The 22,680-nt window shown below is 40.2% G+C and overlaps 1 protein-coding gene across 1 annotated transcript; it reads left to right on the top strand.

Annotated features, from left to right (window-relative positions):
- Nucleotides 1-6,265: 6,265 nt before the first annotated feature.
- rcor2 (REST corepressor 2) lies at nucleotides 6,266-22,382 on the top strand. Its single transcript, XM_041986715.1, has 14 exons — nucleotides 6,266-6,468; nucleotides 12,162-12,287; nucleotides 15,539-15,595; nucleotides 16,504-16,584; nucleotides 16,821-16,873; nucleotides 16,977-17,138; nucleotides 17,231-17,355; nucleotides 17,675-17,741; nucleotides 17,879-18,118; nucleotides 18,797-18,874; nucleotides 19,170-19,227; nucleotides 19,788-19,855; nucleotides 20,110-20,268; nucleotides 20,396-22,382. The coding sequence occupies exons 2-14, from the start codon at nucleotides 12,164-12,166 to the stop codon at nucleotides 20,732-20,734; spliced, it is 1,611 nt and encodes a 536-aa protein (XP_041842649.1). The 5' UTR covers nucleotides 6,266-6,468; nucleotides 12,162-12,163; the 3' UTR covers nucleotides 20,735-22,382.
- The last annotated feature ends 298 nt before the right edge of the window (nucleotides 22,383-22,680 follow it).

Genomic DNA, 22,680 nt, shown 5'->3' with positions numbered 1-22,680 from the left:
TGTAATGGACCTACAAAGAAAATGTTAAATAAAAAGGGACTAAATAAAAAATAGAGTGGACATTTGTATTCACCACCTAAGGACCTGGAGTTTGCAAGGCCACAAAGCATGCACCAAATGAAAACCAAAGAGCTATCAAAACAGGTCAGGGACAAGTTCTGCGAAAATAAAGATTTGGGTCAGGTTTAAACCCCAAGAACACAACCTCACTGTGAAGTGTGGTGGTGGCAGCATCATATTGAAAGGAAAGAAAAACCCATTTCAGTCTTGCAGAGAATCAAGACTGGGATGGAGGTTCACCACCCAGCATGACAATTACTGTATGCATCTAGTTCAAGTAGTACATACCAGCAGAATCCATCTAGTTTGAGGTAGCTGGAAAGAAATCCAACTGGTTTTATGTGGTAGACTTATAGAGGCATACCCCAAAAGTCTTATGTCTGTAATTGCTCCTAAAGAGGGGTGTATCACAAAGGGATATAGGAATAGACATATCTTTGTGGTATCTTCTATGGAAGTTTCAAAATGCAGAAGAATAACAATTAACAATAATCTAAAACACACTGTAAAAACAGCCCAGGGGTTACTGAAGTTAAAGTTAAAGTTAAAGATCTCAAACTGATAAAGCTGCATCTGACTTGTTTAAGATCCCAAAATGAATCAAGTGAAGACGGCTAGAGAGAGCTTTATCAAGGAGAAAATATTTTCCATTTCTCTGCCGATGTCCATGGGTTTCACACCTCAGCCAGTCGATCTCTCAGTAACTAAAAAGATTATCAATAGAGTATCAAAATCACCATTTTATTTCTATTTAACTTAATGTGTCCAATTCACCTTCTAATTGAAAAGGCCATATATTAATTTTAGAGCTTTAATTTTTCTTGGTAAACAAAATTGTTTGGATTTCTGTCATTGGGAGTTCACATTGGTTCTGAAATAAATATGAACTTTGTCTGTAAACCCAACATAGGATAGACCTACCACGCATGGCCAGTAAAGTAAAAAATTTGTTTTTGAGGTCAAACATCTCACTAAATCCGTGAGTACAAGTGAATCTTTGGTTCAGTGGGACATGGAATGGCCTCAAGCCCACCCACTTTTTCATAATGCAAATACAGGCTTTGTAAAGGGGGTTTTCTCTCTGAATACACACATATACACACATATACACACGCTACACAGCAGCCCTCTACAGCTCGCAGATGGCCCTGTCTCCAAACCCCGCCTACAGTCTTTTGTCTTCAGGGAATCTGTCTCTCAGCTGCTGGTGGAAACATTTATTTCATGAGTCAGTAGGGGGCGCAACAACCTCCATTGCTTCTGAGGCCTGATGCTCATTGCAACAAGCCTGTGTGTGCGTGTGTGTTTGCATGCACTGCCACAGCCAAAACAAAACCTAGACTACGCAGTTCTCTGCAGACAAAAACAGCCTTTCAGTCCACATTTTCTTGCTCTGTCAGTAAACATGTAAGTTCACCACCTCAGCAGCAGGTATTGACAAGCAAGGTGCCCCCTTCCCACCTCCACCTACATATATACCACTAACCCTGGGAATACATACAAATCAATAGATAGATGAGGAGGGAGTGAGGAAGCGAGAATGGATGAGAAAGAGAGAATCAACAGATGTAATGTGGAATGGACCAGAGGAGAGTTGTTGATGAAGATGAGGATGAGGCCCTCTCAGCACAGACAGCCTGGCAACATAGAACTAAAACACATAGACTGGATATGTGCCCTACAGATAAAATTCATAGGGCTGTCAAAAATAACACGTTAATGGCATTAACTAATTTATGTAATTAACTGTGTTAAAATTTTTAACGCAAGTTGATTTTTGCAAATGGATTTTTCAGTCATTTTTTATTTTAATAATAATAATAATAATAATAATAATAATAATTTGTAATTATTCATTAGGTTCAAGCATTGATAACTGGGAAGTTAAGACTTAAACTGAAGATTATGAATCCTGGTCAGTAGATTTCTTTTATAGAGCACTTTTCAACCAATGAAGTTATTGAACATACAGGCAACATTCAACCGTTCACATGTTGCTTTATTTTATTGTATACATTAATTGCTTATCAAGCCTAAACACATTTGGTTCTGTGACTGTATTCAGGTGGTATGGGATTCTCTATTTTTATAAAGGGCACTTGAACATGTGGACTTGGGAAACCAGGAATCAAACTGCTAGTTGTCCGGTTGGTGGATAACTGATCGAAGTCCTGAGTTATAGCTGCTTCTCTTTCTGCAAGTGCTGTCATTATCCCAGAAATTCCATCTGTGCATACTAAAAAAAAAGGCTTAAAATAGGTAACAGTGTTGGTCCATCCATCCATTTATTTTCTACAGTGAATCGCATTCTCGTTCTTTCAGTCACTCCCCACAGCTCGTGATCATAGGTGAGGGTAGATCGAACGGTAAATTGAGAGCTTTGCCTTTTGGTCTGCTCCTGCAGAGTCCACATCCAGGGGCACTGCCAGGGATTTTGGGCCCTATGAAAACAAAACTGAAGTGCCCCCCCATGGAAATTTTGATACTGTAATACATAAAATTAGCCATTTTAATGACATTTTGACCATCATACCTATGGCTATATGGTTGCTGCTAGTTAATCTTATGATATCTAGAAAATGTAAATATTTCTCAGATTGGAATAAAAACAGTCACCCAGTCTGCTCCACTAGAAATGTGCTCTCTTCCAACTGCAAATTTCCAAACTACTGACCTAACCTGACATTACAGTGATAGTGACAATTAAAGAAGTAATGTGACAACTGTAAGGAAGATAAAATTATGGTTATAAAACGGGGGCAGGAATAAACAAGTTTTTATACTTCATCCTGCTTTTTTTTCGGATTCCAGAGCAACTGTTTTTTTTTTTGTTACTTTTGTTACTTTTACTTCATTTTCATTACTTTTTGTTCTAAATAAATAAATATCAATCAATAGCTGATGATTTTAACCATTCAAATAGTTCTAAAATAAATACAAACAATTTTTTATTTATTATTATTAATTCAGAACAATTTTTTTCTATTATATAATGTTTTTTTTCTCAACAATAATTAATTAATTCAATACTCAGCTGCTCACCTCCTTCCTTCCTCCTTTCCTGTCAGTCATGGGCCCCTAGAGTGGTCAAAGGCCTTCCACAAGTTCACAAAGAACATATAGACTAGTGCCCCCTTCAGGACCCTGAGGAGGGTGTAGAGCTGGTCCACTGTTCCACAACTGGTGAAAAAAACACTGCTCCTCCTCAGTCCAAGGTTCAGCTATTTGACAGACCCTCCTCTCCAGGACCCCTGACTAGACCTTACCAGGGAGGCTGAGCAGTGTGATCCCCTGTAGTTGAAGCACACCTTCCAGTTCCAAGTCCCTAGGGCTATCTTCTGCAGCTGAAGATCAGACCACCAGGGTCCCCACCTCTGACCGCTGCCCAGCTCACACTGCACCCGACCCCTGCGGGGATCCTTCATTTACTTGATGCATCATTTGGGCCCAGTCTGAATTTGCCCTACAGTCTCTACTCTCCTTATATGTGTATTTTATATTCAACTGATTCAAATTTAAGTGATCCCTTAAAGTTTTAATTCTGCATCTGCCAGAGGAAGTATAGGAAAAATACAGAAACATGTTCAGTTTGCTTAAGTGTTGTATTGTTTATGTCACAACACAGTTAAAGCAGAATGAGGGATGATTTGGAGAATATCCTACTTTTTATCAGCAAAATGTTAAAATGCAACCTCATAAATAAACTGCCATCCCAAGTATGGATGTTGGATAGGGATGGAGGAGCAGTGGAGACTACTAATTAAGGTGAAGGTATAAAATTTCCACTCTTGTGCTGGTTTAGGCACCATTTACTAATCAAGACATCCCAATTTAAAACACTGAATTATGTGACTAGAGCTGTAAAATCTATATGTGCTCCTTTTTTAAGACACTGTAAATTCACAGACTATGAGACAAACCTATTCATCAATTATTCTTTCACATTTTCTTAGTTTGTGTTTATCTATAGATTTTTGTTGCAAAAGCTTGTTCGATACTACGACTTTATCTGTACAACAGGAAAGTTTATTCTATGACATCTGATTCTAGATCTTGCATCCACTGAGATGACAGAGACTCAGGGATTTCATAGCAGGGATAGATGGAAGGATAGAAGTCAGAGTGAGGTGTAAAGGATGAGGGGTGTTGTGTGAATATGTGGAGAGAAATGCAGGGAGACAGTGGAGTGGAGAGACATTTTCTAAGTCAATCATGAGAGGAGCAGACAAACAGACAGGCATGAAGAAGGCATGACACAGGTGGAGAGTTAAGGTGGTGGTGGGGTGGAAACAAGAGTGAGCTAAAAAAGAGAGTGGGAGGTACTCTGAGCTCTGAAAGATCGAAGAGAATTCAAGCGAGAGAAGAAAAGGGAAGGAGAAGATAGACTGAGTGACGAATGGAGAGGAGGACATAGAGGAGGAAGAGAGGGAAGGACAAGAGAGGACAGGAAGAGGAAGATGAAAGGAGGGAGCTCAGAGGGGGGTGAGAAGGAGAGATGTAGCAGTTTTTTCATTAGTAAGGATGTGTTGGGGACTGAAGGACTGAGGAAGAGGAGAATCAGTGGAATGGTGAGTTTCATGGCCACTGACTAATGAGAGGAGAGGAGGGAGGAGGCAAAGGGAGGAACAAGGGGAGAGGAGAGGAAGGGAGGAGGTGGAAAGGGTGAAAATGAGACTGAAGAGGGAGGAAGAGGAGCAGGGAAGGGGTGGGGTGGAGAGGGGGGTGCTGAAAGTGAGCGAAGCAAAACTGGTGGGGGATGGGAAGAATTTGCACGTACGCACACACACGCACACACACATGCACACACTGTTGAAACTGCAAGCGACATGAGAGAGGGGCAGATAAGTAGCCAGAGACACAGGAAGGAGGAAGAAGAAAATGTAGAAGAGTGAGGAGGGAGATGAAGAAGGAGGCAGGAAAGGAGTCATCACTGTAGAGAAAGGAGGTGAGATGGGTGTGGAAAGGCAGAAGAGGGAGAGTGCAGAAATACTTAGGAGGACAATGTAGAGGGGAAGGGTGGAGGGGGACCAGAGTTAGGGTAGATACTTAGAAGACAGAGAGAAGAAAGAGAGGAAAGTTATGAAGAAGAAGATAGCTGAAAAGCAAAATAAATTATAGAAAAAGAAAAAAAACAGAAAGGGGAATCAGGCAAATTAAAGAGGAACAGAAATGAGCAGGAAGCTGGAGCTGGAATGATGAAGAGGAGGTGGGGAAAAAGAGGAGGAGGTGATGATGCCAAAGAAAAAGAAGACAAAAAAAAAAAAAGAAACAGTTGGAAACAGGCTATTAGATGTCAACAGCAAGCAGTTGTATGGGGTCACGACAGATTTATTATTATTATTATTATTATTATTATTATTATGTACTGTGTTTACAGCTAGCATCAGGTGAGAAAAATCCAGCAGCAGCTATCCATAAAACTCTCTATTCTACTCTCTCTCTCTCTCTCTCTCTCTCTCTCTCTCTCTCTCTCTCTCTCGCTCCCTTACACACACACACACACACCTGTGAATATACACGTGCATTCAGATGCATACAAATGCACACATGCACAAGGCTACAACTAATTTAAGTGTTTGGCACTTGAAATAAAATAATAATAATAAGCCAAGCACTCTAAGGCTATTTTATCTGAGTCATTGAGAGTTCATGCACAAAGTCACGCACGCTTTTGAGGGCACGTTCACTGTCTCACATACTCACGCATACACACACACACACTTGGTTCAGTTGTACCAAGCTCTCTTACCCTTTCTTCCAACCAGCATACATCAGTACAAGTCTGGACAGCCTGCCTTTGCACAGAGATGCACAGTTGACGAATCCCTCCGCAGACACACTGGCAAGTAGACCCTAATTTATGGGATTTTGATAGTTGACAGATTAAGACTCTGCAATAATTATTTTTCTTAATTTTAAACACACGTGCATCCACTTTCTATTATAGATTAGCTGTGTAATAACCATAGTTTGATTTAGCATGTTGCCAGATTTAAAATAACATAAAAAGAAACCATAGCTTTTTAGTGAGGCAGTCTGACAAGAAGCTCTGTTAAGTGTCAAATTACACGTTAAAATTGAAATTACATAATCAAGAGTGGGCTAAACTTAATAGTTTTAATGGACTACTTTTTCTCAATCCAAACGGTAGGTTGGGAGAGGCGGAGCGGATGTCCACCTCACTTTTCAGCGGGTGTTGCCCGTCTCCCCGGCACACACACACTCACGGCTGCTTCCATCTCTCCATGCAGTTCACTTCATTGTACTGACTGTGCGCATCAATTAGACAAGAATTAAGCCCTTTTAGATGCAATCATTGTCTTTTAGCACTTCGAAGAGGATTATATATTGCGGGCAGAGGCTCAGATAAGTTTTCAGTGCGGGAAAGCGGAGAGAAACGAAACGCAGGTACAGTGTGACTGTTATCTCGACTTCCAACTATTGACGTTACAAATGTAACGCGAGGGTACTAGCCGCAAGCTAACTGGCTAACGTTAGCATCCCAACGGCCAAGTGGGGTGGACCTAAATTGCACTTTGACAATAGGGGGGGCAGAAATGTCGCCTAAATTTATCGATAAACCCATGGTAATTACTTTACCCGTACTACTTCTTGTCCTTTGCAGTTTCACGTCCCAAAACAGACTATCAAGTTTACTTAATTTGAACCAGAGAGCGAGTTTTTACTCCATGCCAGCGGCAGACAGTAGCTTTAGTTGTTGTAATTCAAACGTAAGCGTAGGGAAAACAAAAGGACTTATAAAGTCTGACACACACAGCACGATTGCTTGGGAAACTGATAAAATGTATATTTATCAAGAGAACGTGATTGATAAAAATCAGATGGAGAATAAATAATCTAAAATGCTCAATGATAAATGAAGAAAAGTCAAAGGAACAGCCAAATCAATTAATAAGTATACATGCATATTACAAAATGTATGAGATTGCAACTCTTAAAAGTAGTCCAGAGAACAGTGAGCCCATTATTTGTCCCGTTAGTAATACTCTGGTCAGCTTTATTTCTAAGCATGAGTAAAGAAAACAATAAGAAGTTACACCGTCCAGTCCATCCTACTGCGTGATTGCATTACATGCTTCTTCGAGACATTTAAGTGGACAAAGTTGTAGAAGCAACAGCTGCCTGTATGATGTTGGAAGTTTGAAATGTTGTTATGCTTTGCACAAGCTTGAACATAACTTATGACAACAGGTATTTCCCACTTAACCAAGTTATCTCATGCATAGTCTTTTTAGTTCTTTTAGCTCCTTGTAGTTTAGGCTGAGATCGAGGCAACCATGACCGAGGCTACCACGACCTCCCGAAACTCCTTGAAAGTGAATCGGGGCGGGATTATAGCATACAGTTCATCTTCTTCTCTTGACGTCTCTGTAGGGATTTCTCATATTTAAGTGTATCGTCAGTCATTAACATGGGCATTTTTGTGTGGGGCAGCTGTAAACTAGGGGGCCACCGGGAGCCGCGATAGACAAAAGACCTCCGAAGAGCTTCAGACATTTGTATTGTCTTCCTGTAGTTTGGGTGATGTGATTTTAATCTCTCAGGCTGGAAAGACTGCGCCTCGCCGCCTGTAGTATCATATCTGGACATGTTTGATGAAAGGTATGAAGGTTATATGTTAATGTGGCAGCCAGTTACAAAACTTAGCGTCCCTGCTTTGTTCTGGCGGCGGTTCAAGTTGGGAAATTGAGGAAGATTATCTTCGATGAAGAGGAAAGGCAAAGCAAGGCAAGGGCAGTAGGACGTTTGATTGTGATCCGGATTACATATCATTGTTCTTTGTCTTTGTGACACTTGTGAGACTTAAGTGCATCATTTAGCTGCAGAGAGAAAGAGTTTGGTGGGTTACTTTCTGCTGTGTGGAGCCTCATGTTGAGATGATTGTTCAGGCTTTCTCCAGGATGCAGAAACTGGGACACAGTTGAAGAAAACAAGGGTTTGTCAGGCTATTATACAGGACTGATTATGCATGACATATGGATGACTTGTTTTATCGATGGCACGTTTTCCCACTTTCATTCCAAATGCCGGTTATTCCTGCTGCTGCATTTTGGAGTTAATTTGTGTAAATATTTTTGACAAATTGTATAGCTTTACGTTGGATTTTGGAGGGGTGCCCCATACTGATGTGATGGGTTGATACCCTGCTACTTCCAGGTGGATTTCTAACAGGAACTAAGTTGATAAGGAGACATTAAATCTAAACTTTAGAAGGACAATGATGTTTTTGTTTTATACATATTTAATTGGGGCAATAAATAAATAGATAAATAAAAGGGTGCCATGAAACACGTCTACACCCCATGAAATTTGAGGTTTTGATAATGTAACCAAGCTCTATGGGATATTTCTTTATTTTTTATATATCCTTAAATTTTCTTTTTAAAGGGGTGTTTTATGAAATAGTAATGTAATGGATGTAGAAATGGAAATCAGCCCCCTCAAAACACTTGATGTTTTATATATTTTATAAGTATTTCTTTTACATATTGCAAATCATATCTTCACAACACAATATTAAAAAATGAAACCGTGTTTTGCATGATTTCTGAAAGTTTTTAAGCGTAGTGGCGTATTCATGGTAATTGTGAGGAAGAGTCAGGTAGTAATTTGGATTGTCAGTCCTAAATTGTATTTAATAAAAAAAAATTGTAATATTTATTTTATGTCATTAGGGTTGGGCAAATAATTTAAAAGAAGTAAAACATTTTTATTGACTGTAATAATTTGAAACAGCAGAAAAAAAATTAGATCAATGGTATTTGTTCATTTTTGTCCAGTAAATCTGACTCATTACCTCCAAATTCTGAGTTTCTCTATTTTTTCTGCAGCTAAAATATATTTATATTGGTGCTTTTTATTAATATTTTTAAAGCTGAATCTATTAGGCTAATATCAGTCAGCATCAGTATACAGTTGCTTGAACGTTAGAAGTCAGGCATCTGTATATAAACCGTGCGTGGTGACAATTTCTTTCAGATGCCATGAAACCACCATTCATTCATTTTCTCTACCGCCTATTCCAATTCAGGATTGTGGGGAGGCTGGAGCCTATCCCAGCAGTTAGCAGGGTATACCCCTTGACAGGTTATCAGGGTGTTTTCTGTGGCAGGTCCCAGACTCTGGAACAGTCTCCCTCTAAGTGTTAGATCTGCACAATCACTGGAATATTTTAAGTCCCTTTTAAATAAGCATCTTTGTCGACTGGCTTTTGCCACAAGTTGACCTTAACATTTTTCTTTTTTTTAACTATCCTAGTCATTGTTGTCTTAGTTGTTTTTAATTCGTTTTAATTGTCTTATTATATTGCTTTATTTTCTTGCTCTATTATTATGCACTTTATTTTATTTTAGATGTATTGTAGTTTGTAAAGCACGCTAGGCAGCATGAGCTGTTGAAAATGTGCTGTATAAATAAACCTGACCTGACTTGTCAGCCTATTGCAGGGTAAAAAGAGCACCAATTAAACCTTAAAAAAATACTTTATCAAATAATTGCGATTACGTTATGAGTAAATGTGAGACATCTTGTGATATTTGGACTTCTTAAATTTTGTCCAAGCATTCTTCTGCTGTTGGCTCCTCAAAACAGCTGCAAAGTACTCTGAAAATTACAATAACCGATGTCCACAAAGCAGTAAAAGACCACTAGAAAATATCTAAACAGTTTAATCTGCCCATTTCCTCATATTGTAATCAAATTAAGAACGGACTTTAGAGAGATTTAATGTACTCTGAAGTGGCGATGAAGCCAAACCTGTAGATATATCAGCTTAATGGATGAAGAAAAGCAAAGAACTTGAATAAAGACAACTGGACGTCTTGGTTTTGAAGACATTTCACCTTTCATTAGAAAGGCTTTGCCAGGTCTAATCAGTTGGTGGGGAGTTTCAGGCTTATAAGCTGTAGCTTAGACATCTGCAGAGTCAATAAGGTCATACCAGAGTCATTGAGGTCACACATGAGTCACTCACCCACCTGCCAATTCTGTGAGTCGTTAGGGTCATTGTCAATGGTGAGTTGTTTACCTTCATGACGGTCAAAAGCGTAGATGGTTGTAAAACTGCCTGCCAAGGAGTGTCAAGGCTCCATTTTATTTAGTGGGAGGGTATCCAAGGCCATTTTTATCTATTTGATATAAATGGCTTCTTTCACTCTACTCCAAACCATCTGTTTTCCCCATCTATAATATGGAAGAGCATCTCTTCTCCTTCAGATGTAGGTGAATTCCCGAGAACTTGACCTGAGCATCTGGCTCTCCTGTGTTTTGCTATATGCTTGTGAAACTTTATTTTCACTGTTTATAAAAGTTAGAAAGTTAGAAGTGAAGAAGCCTTTCAAATTAGAGGTGGAACGTCTTAAAGAACCAAGAAAACAAGCTTTTAGAATTACCATGACCTGGGTGACTGAGATTCTCCACCCACATTAGAAGAAAACTACAAAATTAAATTTTAGAGGATTGTATTTGAAGTTTTGGAAAAATTTAAAACAAATTTGTAGTTGTGCATAGGATAAAAAGAGCTGTAAGATTTTATGGCAAGAACATCTCTCTGTTTCATGCTTGTATTGCATCGATGTGGAGAACATTAAAAACAGGATGAAAAGAGGACAACTTTGTAGCAGAATAACTATTTCAAACATGGTTTAAATTTTAAGAATGAACTGCACCAGGAAAATGTGAGAAAAAGTTTTCTCATGGAGCTCATTTCCCAACCAAAACATGATTTAAGAAAATAAATTATTAAATTAAAAAAAATCCTAAACTCCTCAGACAGGCCTAAAAAGAGCAGTGACAGTGAGAGGACCCAAAACAACTGAAATACTTATTGTCATAAAAAAATATTACAATAACAATGAAAGATGCAGTGATGATGATTTTTGTGGAAAGGAGAGAGAATTGTTTTACAACTTGCAGTTTTTCTTGGGATTGTCTTGAATTGTGTTTTGGCATCATCTGACTATATATGAGCCAAAGTGTAGCATTTAGTCCAAAAAGTGTCTTAAGCCTGTAAATAAACTCCATGCCATGCCACCTTTTCTATGTCCTAAAATCTCACTGAACTGTTGAAAGCTCACAATGGTGTTGAGAGTGAGAACTGAGAAAATGAGTTCTTTCACAGAAACCAATGCTTGGAACATGAACGGAAATGATGGGACTGCTTCCAATGCTGCAGCATGAGGTGCTCTACTACAGGAGCAAGTTGGGTTTTAAAATGTTTTAAGTAAGAACAAATAGCAGCTAACACATTCATAAAATAGGATATAAGTTTTAGCTTTTGGGTGACTTAAGACACTAATGCTGATAAACAGTGCAGTCTAATGGGCTCGACACACGGGAGGTGACGTCGCTCCTTCATTCATTTCCTATGGAACCTGCAAATTGAGGCGAAAATCGCTGCCCTCCTCCAGCCAAGCGACAGGCGACATTCGTGCATGTGAAATGTAGACGTGCACACGGGGCTTGCGACGTGACACAAGAAAATAGAAAAATATTCAATTTTTGTTGCTGTTGCCTGGCACTATAACCAACCAGTGAGGAGCTTTATGGACTGACCAATGAGAGCAGGCTAGATGCAGTCTGCAAACACTTTGAACACGGAAGAATGGATCATTTAAGCTTAGTAAAAGGCAGCCGCGTGGCGCCAGAGTGAATTAGTCCAAACTTAGGTTCTGGATTTATCTGGATCAGCCTTTAGGTCCATCAAATGATGATATTCATGATGCTGTTTCCTATTTTGTAAACTCGGATGAACCCAGGGTTGTCTTTCTTTTATACAGTTAACAGCAAGATTTCTATCAATTCATGCAAAATCTTCTGACTCTCCATCTGTCATACTTTGTCACGTCAGGGACTGGTTTGAAAATGTCAAAATAACCACCAATATCATAACCAATCAAATTACTTGGAGAAAAGCGATCTTATAGCACGATGCACGACACTGCTGCTGCCGTTTGTCGCGTCCCGTGCGTTCGGTTTCACGAAGGTTGCGATGAGTTTCGCCTGTCGCTGTCGTTTGTCGCCTCCTGTGTGCCGAGCCTATAAGTGGTGACATTTTTTTACTATGGATCTGTGTGTTGCAGTTATGCCCTCAGTGATGGAGCGCTCGGGGGCTGGGGTCCTGTCCAGGAGCAGAGCCAAAACTGTTACCAACGGAAACAGCCAACCACATTCTGAGGAGGAGAGCAGCGATGAAGAGCATGCACATGGTAGATACTCTCACTTGATAAATTTCAGCAGGGATAACCAGCTCCAGTCCTTGAGGGCCGGTATCCTGCAGGTATTGGATGTGTCCCTGCAGACACACGACTGTTTCAAATGGTTGGGTCATTAACAGACTTTTGCAGTACTTCCATCCATTTTATTTGGATAAGGTGTTGCAGTAAGGAAACATCCATCACCTGCAGGACACAGGCCCTCGAGGAGTTGGTGATCCCTGAATTACAGTATATTAAAGTGACTGTAGCGCTAGATGTTGATGTAGCAGCAGAGCTGCCCATGACTCCAACATGAAGCATTCAAACGCACACAGACATTTTAATGGTACAGAGGAATCAAAACAGCTGTTCCGGTCACATTCATTGCTTTGCTGCAGTGCTTCACAAGTCCCTTTACACTCCTCCCCTATCATCCCCTCCTCCAGCATCTTCCCACACTCTTCATCCTTGTTATCCTCTGCCCACATGTTTCTTTTCTTCCGCCATTTTCACTGACTCAACGTTGGTCTTTTTGGGACATGTCTCTAGATCAGACACAGCAGTTTAATTCAATCATATTTGTCATTCTTTTAGATTTTTAGCACCCATTTCTTTTCATTTCTAACTTATTCCATCCCTCCAAGTATCCATCTACTCATTTTATACATCTAGTCATGTTTTTACCATCTCCATCCCCAGTTCTTTCCTTCCTGTCCTCTGTCCCTGAGGAAGTTGTGATCTATCTTTCTCCTGGGCAGCTTCCCTCCATCGCACACAGCTACTCTTCAGTCCTCACTTTCCCCATCTCTCCTATCTCTTGTTAGCTTTAGCATAGCACTAATTACTTAATGTCTGCCATCCACTGTTGCTGTCTTCTAACTCTTTTGCTCCATCTGTGTGGGTTTCTCTTTGTTAGTGACCATAGTTTGGAGAAAAATGCTTTAGTAGCATATTTTATTACTGATTTTTAATTGTTTTCGTCCTTGTAAAATATGTTTTTATTCTTTGCTTAAATTCCAGTGCATTTAGAGGGATTTAAAAATGGTAACAATACATAAAATGTATGGCTTGGATTGTAATCTGGTAACTAATTTGACAGTGAGATGAGCTGCGCCAAGTTATAGTTTATTCAGCAAGCCATTACTCTGTCCATTGTGTGTTTTTTGTAGGCTGTAATTAATAAGAACTGCACATCAAACGGGTTGGATTTCACATCTGATTTTTAGCTGTTTGTTTTTCATACCAGCTAGAGTTGGGGAAAAAGTAGAGATAATTGTTCTAATATGAAATAATTAGTATGGAGAAAGAAAATGACTGGTGGGCTGCACTTGCTTTGTTGAGATTGGTGAGTATTTTACTGGAAATGAAGTTGATACAGGATTGTGTCATTGAGGGTAAAATATGAGACTGTTTTCATACATGGACTGTAGCCCTGATGTTTTCCAAAGATGCTCTGGAGTGGCTGCATGTGATGACACAAATGTCTGCAATGTTTGCTCTATCTTTAGACTATTGAGATTACTCTGCTTTGGCTACCTAGTCTGTAACATCAGAGGGAAACGGTATGATTGCAGCTGCAAATCTGAAAGGATCAGTTACTGCAAGCACTCTATGACATATGATATGCTGCTTCATATTCTTCTCTAGTGACTTGTATGTTGTTTTATTTTGGCTTGTTAATGTTTGTCAGATTATTAATACAAAAACAGTCCAAGGGCCTAATCCACATATACAGTGGGGCAAAAAAGTATTTGGCAGCCACTGATTGTGCAAGTTATCCCACTCAAAGGTGAGAGAGGTCTGTAATTTTCATCATAGGTACACTTCAACTGTGAGAGACAAAAAATGTGGGAAAAATCCAGGAAATCACATTGCATGATTTTTAAACAATTTGTTTGTAAATTCTTGTGCAAAATAAGTATTTGGCACCTACAAATAAACAAGAATTCTGGCCCTCACAGACCTCTTACTACTTTAAGAAGCTCTTCTATCCTCCACTTGTTATCTGTATTAATGGCACCTGTTTGAACTCGTTATCTGTATAAAAGACACCTGTCCACAACCTTCAAACAGTTAGACGTCAATCTCCACCATGGCCAAAACCAGAGAACTGTCCAAGGACACCAGAGCCACAATTGTAGACCTGCACAAGGCTGGGATGAGCCAGCCTACAATAGGCAAGCAGCTTGGTGAGAAGAGATCAACTGTTGGGGCACTTATTAGAAAATGGAACAAATTCAAGATCACTGGCAATTTCCTTCGACATGGGGCCCCATGCAAGATCTCACCCTGTGGGGTAGGAATGATCTTGAGAACGATGAGGAATCAGCCCAGAACTACACAGGGGGACCTGGTCAATGATGTGAAGAGAGCTGAGACCACAGTCACAAAGGTTACTCTAGTAACACACTATGTCGTTATGGATTAAAATGTTCTGCGCCATTATACAAATAAATAGTTTAAAAATCATAACAATGTGATTTCCATGATTTTTGTTCACATTCTAACTTGGAGTGTACCTATGATGAAAATTACAGACCTCTCTCACCTTTTTAAGTGGGATAACTTGCACACTCGATGGCTGCCAAATACTTTTTCTTGCCCCACTATATATGCAAACCTATAAAAATAACTATTTGCAAGATTTGCATCTGCGTTATCTTGCTGGTATCTCCCATTACCATGTTTGCGAAAGCATACTGGTGCGTATGCTGATGTCAAACCAAGGAGATATATTGAGCCCAAAACTCCAGCTACCTTTTTATAGATGATAACACTGTAAACAATGCTTTTGAATATCCTCACTCAAGCTTTTTTTTTTCTTTTTTCCCCTGGAATATTTCTTTTCAGAGGCCAAGAACGGATTTTGCATGTTGACAATAGGTGCAATCACACTGCAAAATTACCTTTGGTCAAAATATCGGTGTGTGTGTGAGAGAGAGAGAGAGTCTAGGTTACATAGCTGTAACTTCAGTTCTCTTACAGATTTAGCTATCACTGAGGATTTGACTTTATCAGGCAAATCAGTCTTCATTTAAAGGAAGGGCATGTATGAAAATGAAGATTATCATTATGATTGTATAGTTTTTACAGTTAAACTTCTTTTTAACACTCTTGTATCTTTTTAATGATGCTGTTTAACTCTGTGGCTCCATGGGAATATATTTTAAAAGAACACTTATCTTTCTCTGTCTTTATTAAAATTTACTGTATCTATCACTTCACAAAATGGAAACTCATGTTCACATTGTCTCTTCCCACAGACAGCATGATCAGAGTGGGAGGAGACTACCAAGCACAGATCCCAGAGTTCAAACCAGGTAAGCGGAGAGGACAAAAGGAAAGGTGATGAGAATGAAGACTAAAACTGAGGGACAGAGAGAGGGAGAAAATCAAGACTGAGACAGCAGTGAGGACACATGTGAATGATACTGATTAAGGAAGGAGGAAAATACAGACTAATGATGAAAGTTTAAAGACAAATGACAGTGATTTATTTTCCTCCACACTGTTTGGACTGACAGATTTTCAGATATGCTAAAAATAAAATAAAATTTTGAAGTGGTAGATAATTTAATTATTAGTATTAATGTGATGCTGTGCAGTGAATAGTTTCGTCATCAATAACAACTCTTTAATATTTGAACCATTTGGCCTCTCAAAACCCTACACTTATCATACCTGCATCAGTAAAGACAAATGTCCTTGACACAGGGTCTGACTTTTCTGTTCAGTCTTGCTTTAAATAAAATGATTTTGGTTGTAAATAGTGGAACATCACCTCACCATCATCCCACAGAGAGATTGCAGCAGAGAACAAATATGCAACCCCACATCTGTTTTAGTGAGTTTACAAGTGTTGGATCCTCAATAGAACTTGCTGACAGACTGCCTGCTCTTTATTTTTCTTTCTACTGAAGACGAGCAAAAGCTGGTTTGTAGATGGAAGTTTTTCAAGGAGAAGAGGGGAGAAACCAACAGTTACCTTGAAGTTTGATTGGTGGATAGGGAACAAGATGTTGGAAATTCTTCAGATATGGAATAGTGCAGGTGGGGAGAGGAAGATGAGAGGGGAAGGACTTACAGATGATGTGACTAGTAAAGGAGGAATTCAAATGTGTGTTTGTGCATGTATATCTATATTTATAGCCTCAAATGCTAAATTAATTTCAAAGTTGACTTTCTATTTAAAAATAGTAAAATGTTCTGGATTTGTTTTCATTACCAGACAGTCCAACCCGCTACAATGAAAAGGACCAGAGGAGCATGTTGGTCTGGTGTCCCAACAGTCAGCTCTCTGATGCAGTGTGTAAGCTTCACACACCTTAGATCCATTCATTGACACACGCTTTACAACCTGACCTTCAGTTTAATAGTTACATGCTGACAGATAACAGAAAGCCTATTTCTCTTTCTCTGCACCTACTTCTTTCACCACCATGTTCTCTTTTTCTTAATTTCTTGTCTGTTTTTTTTATATCTTATAATTTTATTGCTGGTGTTTTATTTTCTCTCCTTTTTGAACCATTTTCCCTCTTATTTCAGTGGATGAGTATATTCTAATGGCTAAAGAAAAACATGGATACAACATGGAGCAGGTAAGAAAAGCTGAACATATACATCTAGTTAAATGATAAATCCCAGGTAAAAATGTGCCTTGTTTCTAAACTGTCACCAACTCTGGTTTGTCTGTACTTCTAGGCTCTGGGCATGTTATTGTGGCATAAACATGACGTGGAGCGCTCGCTGGCCGACTTGGCCAACTTCACGCCCTTCCCAGATGAGTGGACAGTAGAAGATAAAGTGCTGTTCGAGCAGGCTTTCAGCTTCCATGGAAAGAGCTTTCACCGCATTCAGCAGATGGTGCAAGAAAACAAACACACTTCATTTGCAGGATATTTGTCACTCAAATACTGCTACAAAGTCTCTACAATTATTTCCTTTTTCTAACGCAGCTTCCAGACAAGTTGATCTCGAGCCTTGTAAAGTATTACTACAGCTGGAAGAAGACCAGGACCAGGACTTCCGTCATGGACCGGCAGGCCAGAAGGCTGATTAACAAGAGGGAGAAAGATGACAGGTTTGAAATGCCAAGAAACTTTCTTTAACCCCTGTGGGAACATTGATATAGAGAGCAGGAAGGATAAATACAGGAGGACACAAAGTTCTCAGAAACTGCTCATCTGAGATCTGACATTTATGGAACTTCTTTGTTAAATACCATGAGCATCCTGGGAAAAGTCTCATGAATATGTAAATGAGACTAAGTCGTACGATTTCCTGTCATTTTCAGCTTCCACTTTTGATCCTTTCAGACATTATTCAGTTGCACCTTTAACAGTTGGTTAGGGACAGAGTTTAAACGTTGTCTTCTTTCATCTTTATTTTTTTCTTTGCAGTAATGATGAGGTTGAAGAAGGAGAGCCAGGCAGTGACAGTGACTTTGAGCTTGACACCAAGAAAGAGGTAAATAATAAGACATCTTTACATTTTAGCCAAATGAATGCTTGCTGGATCTTTGACTTTTAATGTGCATAAAAGAAACCCAATGTATTTACTTCCTTCTGAATCACCACTTTGATTGAATTTGTTTGTCCATATAGGCGGTAAAGCAGAACCCCAGCAGCACCAGCTCAGACAAAGTCACCCCGAGTCGCTCTGGACCAGTGAAGAAGGAGAGTGTCGGGGCTCAGTACAGACACCACCCGCTCAGAGCGCGACGCCGGCCGCCTAAAGGCATGCACCTGGAGCAGGGAGACATCATGGCTCTGTCAGCCTCCCATGATGCTGGAGTTGTAACTGTACGTCAGCTGGACACACAGCTGGTTTCACTCAAGAGACAGGTGTGTACCCAGTCATGAGTGTTTTAAATATGACCTTTGACATATTTATATCTCAGACTATACATCTAAGATGTTGATGTGCTCAAAATACACAGATCTGATCTACCCAACTATGTAGCTTAGCAGTCTAGAACAGCAGCAGGATGATGAGGAACCTTTCTATGAGTGTGTTTGAAAAGAGAGGACACATTTATACCACCGTCATGCCATCAACAATAATCCTTGTTTACGTCTGTGTGAGTCGATGTTTAAAATGATGCATGATGATGAAAAAAAAAAACCCAAAAACAAACAAAAAAAACCCCACTGTCTCGAAAAACAAAATATGCACTATGTCAGTGTTCCTCAGGACTTCCGTCTGTTCTATTTTAGGCATGACTGGTTTTGTCGTCTTCCTAGAAGTCAGATTTGCCACCTCCTCTCCTTCTACCCTGTTTATCACAGCCATGTGTAACCTCGTCTGTACTGCCATCTTCTGACTACACCATGCAGCCGTTAATGTCAAGCTATCTGCTTAGTTTTCATTTAAATCATGACTTTACAAAAGCTCATTTTATTTTAAATTGACAGATGTATTGAAATATTCTTGGAAATATCATTACACTCATTACACTGAGCTCCTGTTTAAGTAAACCACCTTGGGTCTATAATCTTCTGTTACTTCTGTTTTTCTCTCAGGTTCAGTCTATTAAACAAAACAACAGCAGCATGAAACACAGCCTTAGTGAGGGTATTGATGGATTCAAATCTAATGAGGTAACATATTTTTTTTACGCTCTTCTCAAAATCCATCATCTATCACCTCATTGATTTTTCTCTCCTGACTGTATACACTTTCCTCCCTCTATGATCTTGCTCCACTTCATTCCTCTGCTTGTTCATTTATTCACTCTGCCTCTGCTGTACTCCCTCCGGGTTTTAGTTCACATCTTGTGGGACTGAGATTTGTCTTAATCTGCTCATTGCCCTCACGCTGTCACCCCCATCCTTTTCTCCTCGTCTTTGTGCCACCTCCCTCAGTCATACTTAAATCTCTCCCCGTCTCCTCCAGCCCGCCCCCAAAATGAACTCTCGTTGGACTACAGAGGAGCAGCTCCTGGCCGTGCAGGGTGAGTAAAAGCTGGGACGTCCTCCTCCTTCCCCTCAAACAGAGTCACCTCTCTGCCCTTCCTGCCTCACACTCTTAGTCAGATAATACATTCATATTTTTCACACAGGAACCACCTGCACTGGTTGAGCGCACACACATTCTCCTGAACTACCACTGGAGAACTGCTGTAGCTTCAATCTAGTTCAAATTTATTTATTCTAACTCATATAAGACAAAGGTTGAAGAAAGGGTCCGCCCATGAAGGGTAGCACAATATTTCCACTTTGCAAAAAGGAGCATAAATGTGGTAAACGCTCTTCAGATCAAACTTACAAGTGACAGATGAGTTACAGTATTTTTCCAGGAGACACGTACCCTCATCTACTGCAGCTGCTCTAACAGTAAACTGTGCTGAAGTGTATGAACATGTGAAGCAGGTCAGGCCTGGTGAGAACAGGTGCACTCAGATTTAGAGTAACAGTAAACATGCCAACAAACCTCACTGTACATCACTCCCCTGTCACATCTACCAGAGACAATAAAAGCTGCCACAACATAAACCTGATGTCTCCTTTGCAGCCATCCGTCGGTACGGCAAAGACTTCACAGCCATCGCTGAAGTGATAGGCACTAAGACACCAGCTCAGGTTAGCCTCTTTCTCACGTGTTGAATACCTCTTATTCTGACCTCATCTGTAACCTCCATGCTGCAGTTTATTTATGAACTGCCTATTAGCTTTTCATCTCTAATTTCATTTATAGAATGACTATGATCGTCATCATCCATCTTTTCTTTTACCTCCTGCCCTCTGTTGTCTGCCTGTGTGTCCTTGAACACAGCACATGTCTCGCCCATCACTGACTTCCTCTCCAACTCTGCGTCTCTTGGCTTTCTGTTCAGGTGAGCTCTTTTTTTGTGAGCTACCGGCGGCGGTTCAACCTCGACGAGGTGCTGAGGGAGTGGGCAGCCGAGCAGGTGGCAACCAGCCGGGACCAGAGAGACCCCAGGAGGAGCGAGGAGGTGGCAGCAGCTGCAGAGGGAGGCGCAGAGGAGGAAGAGGTGAGGCCAGACAAAGGATGCACACACACGACATTTACTACCTTCTTACTTGTAGTTTGATTTTGTTTTATTTAAATACAAAATTTTTCAAGCTCATCAGAATTATCTTTGGTCCTTTCCCCCTCAGGTCAAAATGGAGGACTCTTCCCCAGACACAGCAAGCAGCTCTCCTCCCCCCTCCTCCACCCAGGCCACATCCTCCCTCTCCCAGCCCCCTCCACTGCTGCGCCCGGCTCCTCCTTCAGCCCCCCCAAGCCTCCTTCGTCAGCCGCCTCCTCTTCAGACACGACCTCTCCAGAGCCGAGCGCCCCATAACCACCCACCCCCTCCACTCATCCGGCCTGCAGTGACCTCCTCCTCAAGCCTCAGGGGTTCTCCTCCCAGCTCCTCCTCTTCCTCATCCATTGCAACCCAGATGCCTCCATCATTGGTCGGGCTTAAAGTGGAGCAGCCAAACTCACACTGATACACTCACGGGAATAGAAACACATACACAAATTGGCACGCACACACTCAGACTTTGATGCTTTCTGACTAAATCACCCTTATCTGTTAGTCCTGGGATAATTATACATCATGTAATAAACAAAACACACTGAAGGTGACATTAGTTATTATATATCTTCATTTGGTGGTCAGAAGCATCTCTACTGTATTTACAAACACCTACCTCCAACCCTTAGTTCTCTAGCACACATGGCACCAACAGCTAGGAACGTAAAACTAACACTACATGTGCACACACATCACTTACCAAATGAAAAAACAGACACTGCATCCTCTAGCTTACAAAGAAAGCCATGACCACAAATAGAAAACCCACCTGCTCGTCTCCATGGAAACAGCTGAACATCTGGATTGTGTAGGAATATGGTCAAACATAAACATATCTGTATTGTTTTATCTGCTGGTATGAAGGCATGTGACCTTCAGGGAAAAAGAAAAATGTAAGAGAGATGAAGATGTAGGTGGTGTTCACTACATCTAAGCCAAACCTGCTCCTTATAACGGGTGTGAAGAAACTTATTGCTTTCCCTTGGGAGTTTTGCTTTAAAATGTAGACCCAGAAAGGTGCAAAAGTTACTTTTACAGAGAAACTGGATTTCATAACCCTGCTGAGTTTATTGTTCTGAGTTTTGATGGTTAACTCTGTTTTCCAGTTAAGCAAAAATGGAAAAAGAAGAGCTGGAGATAACACTGGCCTCTTCTCTCATAGCCATGTATTACTAGTATTGACTGGAGTAATGCTAAACTTTTGTTGACTAGGTGAGCCGTAGTTGGCGGTTAGTTGCCGTAAGTAGTTTAGATTGTGCAAACTTAATTATGATTGTTTGAGCACTAAAGGAGAAAAGGAGTCAATTGAAACTTGTGACTGGATTTCATTATTCTGCAGCCTTTCACCCAAGAAAGGTGAACTGGGTGCGTTAAAGAGCAGCTGAAAACATACCTGTGTGGCGTGTAAAGGACTTCAGTTTGAACATGACCTTTCCTGACCTCCATACATATGTCCACTGAAAAATTTTAATGCCAAAGGCTGAAAAAGCACATTGTCTCAGATTCATGTCTCTGAGCTGTTGGGTACCAGAAAAGTCTCATGTTCTACATTGATTTGCTTTACCTGTAAGACACCAGAAAGCGGACATATTTTCATTTTTTTTTATGATTGCCTCTAAAGAGAGGAGGTGCGAATAGATCTGGAAGAAGTTTCTGCTCTACAATAAACCATTTTTTTTATTTGCAGTTTTCTGCCTCATCTGGTGATGTCTGAGAAAGTAGATGCCTCTGAAATATTTTTGTGAAACTAACTGTTAAAGATGTTTTCTGCCCGATGCCAGAACAGTATGTCCTCTCATCTGAGGTCACATGTTCGTGTCAGCTGTTGAGTTCTGCTCCTTTCTGTTCTCTCCTTGTGTTGTTGGAAGAGAAATTCATTGTTCGGTTTGACTGAATGTAAGTGGTCAGTCATTTTGGCTTTACAGTGGTTTGCCCTTGACTTGTTGCATTTGTTCCTTTCTCCAAGAACTGCTTGTGTGTAATGTGAAAAGTTGTTTACACTGTGGAAACAGAACTGTTTGTGTTTAAAGAATAAAATTTTTGAATAAAAATGATCTGTCAATTAATCCACAGGATTACGGAATCAACTCAGCAGGTTCTGTTGCCTACAGCTCTCCCTGGACATAAACCATGTTATAGCATCATCTGTACGCCAAGTAAAATACCAGGATTACAATATGGAGAATTTACCTGCACAATTCACCAGAAAAATAAGTTGGCGAGCTTTAGAGGATAAAATCTCAAATAACTAAAGATAGGATTGCCTTAAAACTGCTGTAGGGAGAATATATTTACTTCTGTACTATAAACATACTGCAGGTTAAATCTACACAAGATCGTGTGTCACATCTGCAGAAT

Source organism: Melanotaenia boesemani, chromosome 5 (assembly GCF_017639745.1).
Source record: "Melanotaenia boesemani isolate fMelBoe1 chromosome 5, fMelBoe1.pri, whole genome shotgun sequence".
Lineage (NCBI taxonomy): Eukaryota > Metazoa > Chordata > Actinopteri > Atheriniformes > Melanotaeniidae > Melanotaenia > Melanotaenia boesemani.
Note: the sequence above shows the minus strand (reverse complement) of the source record. Positions and strands in the feature narration are given on the sequence as shown.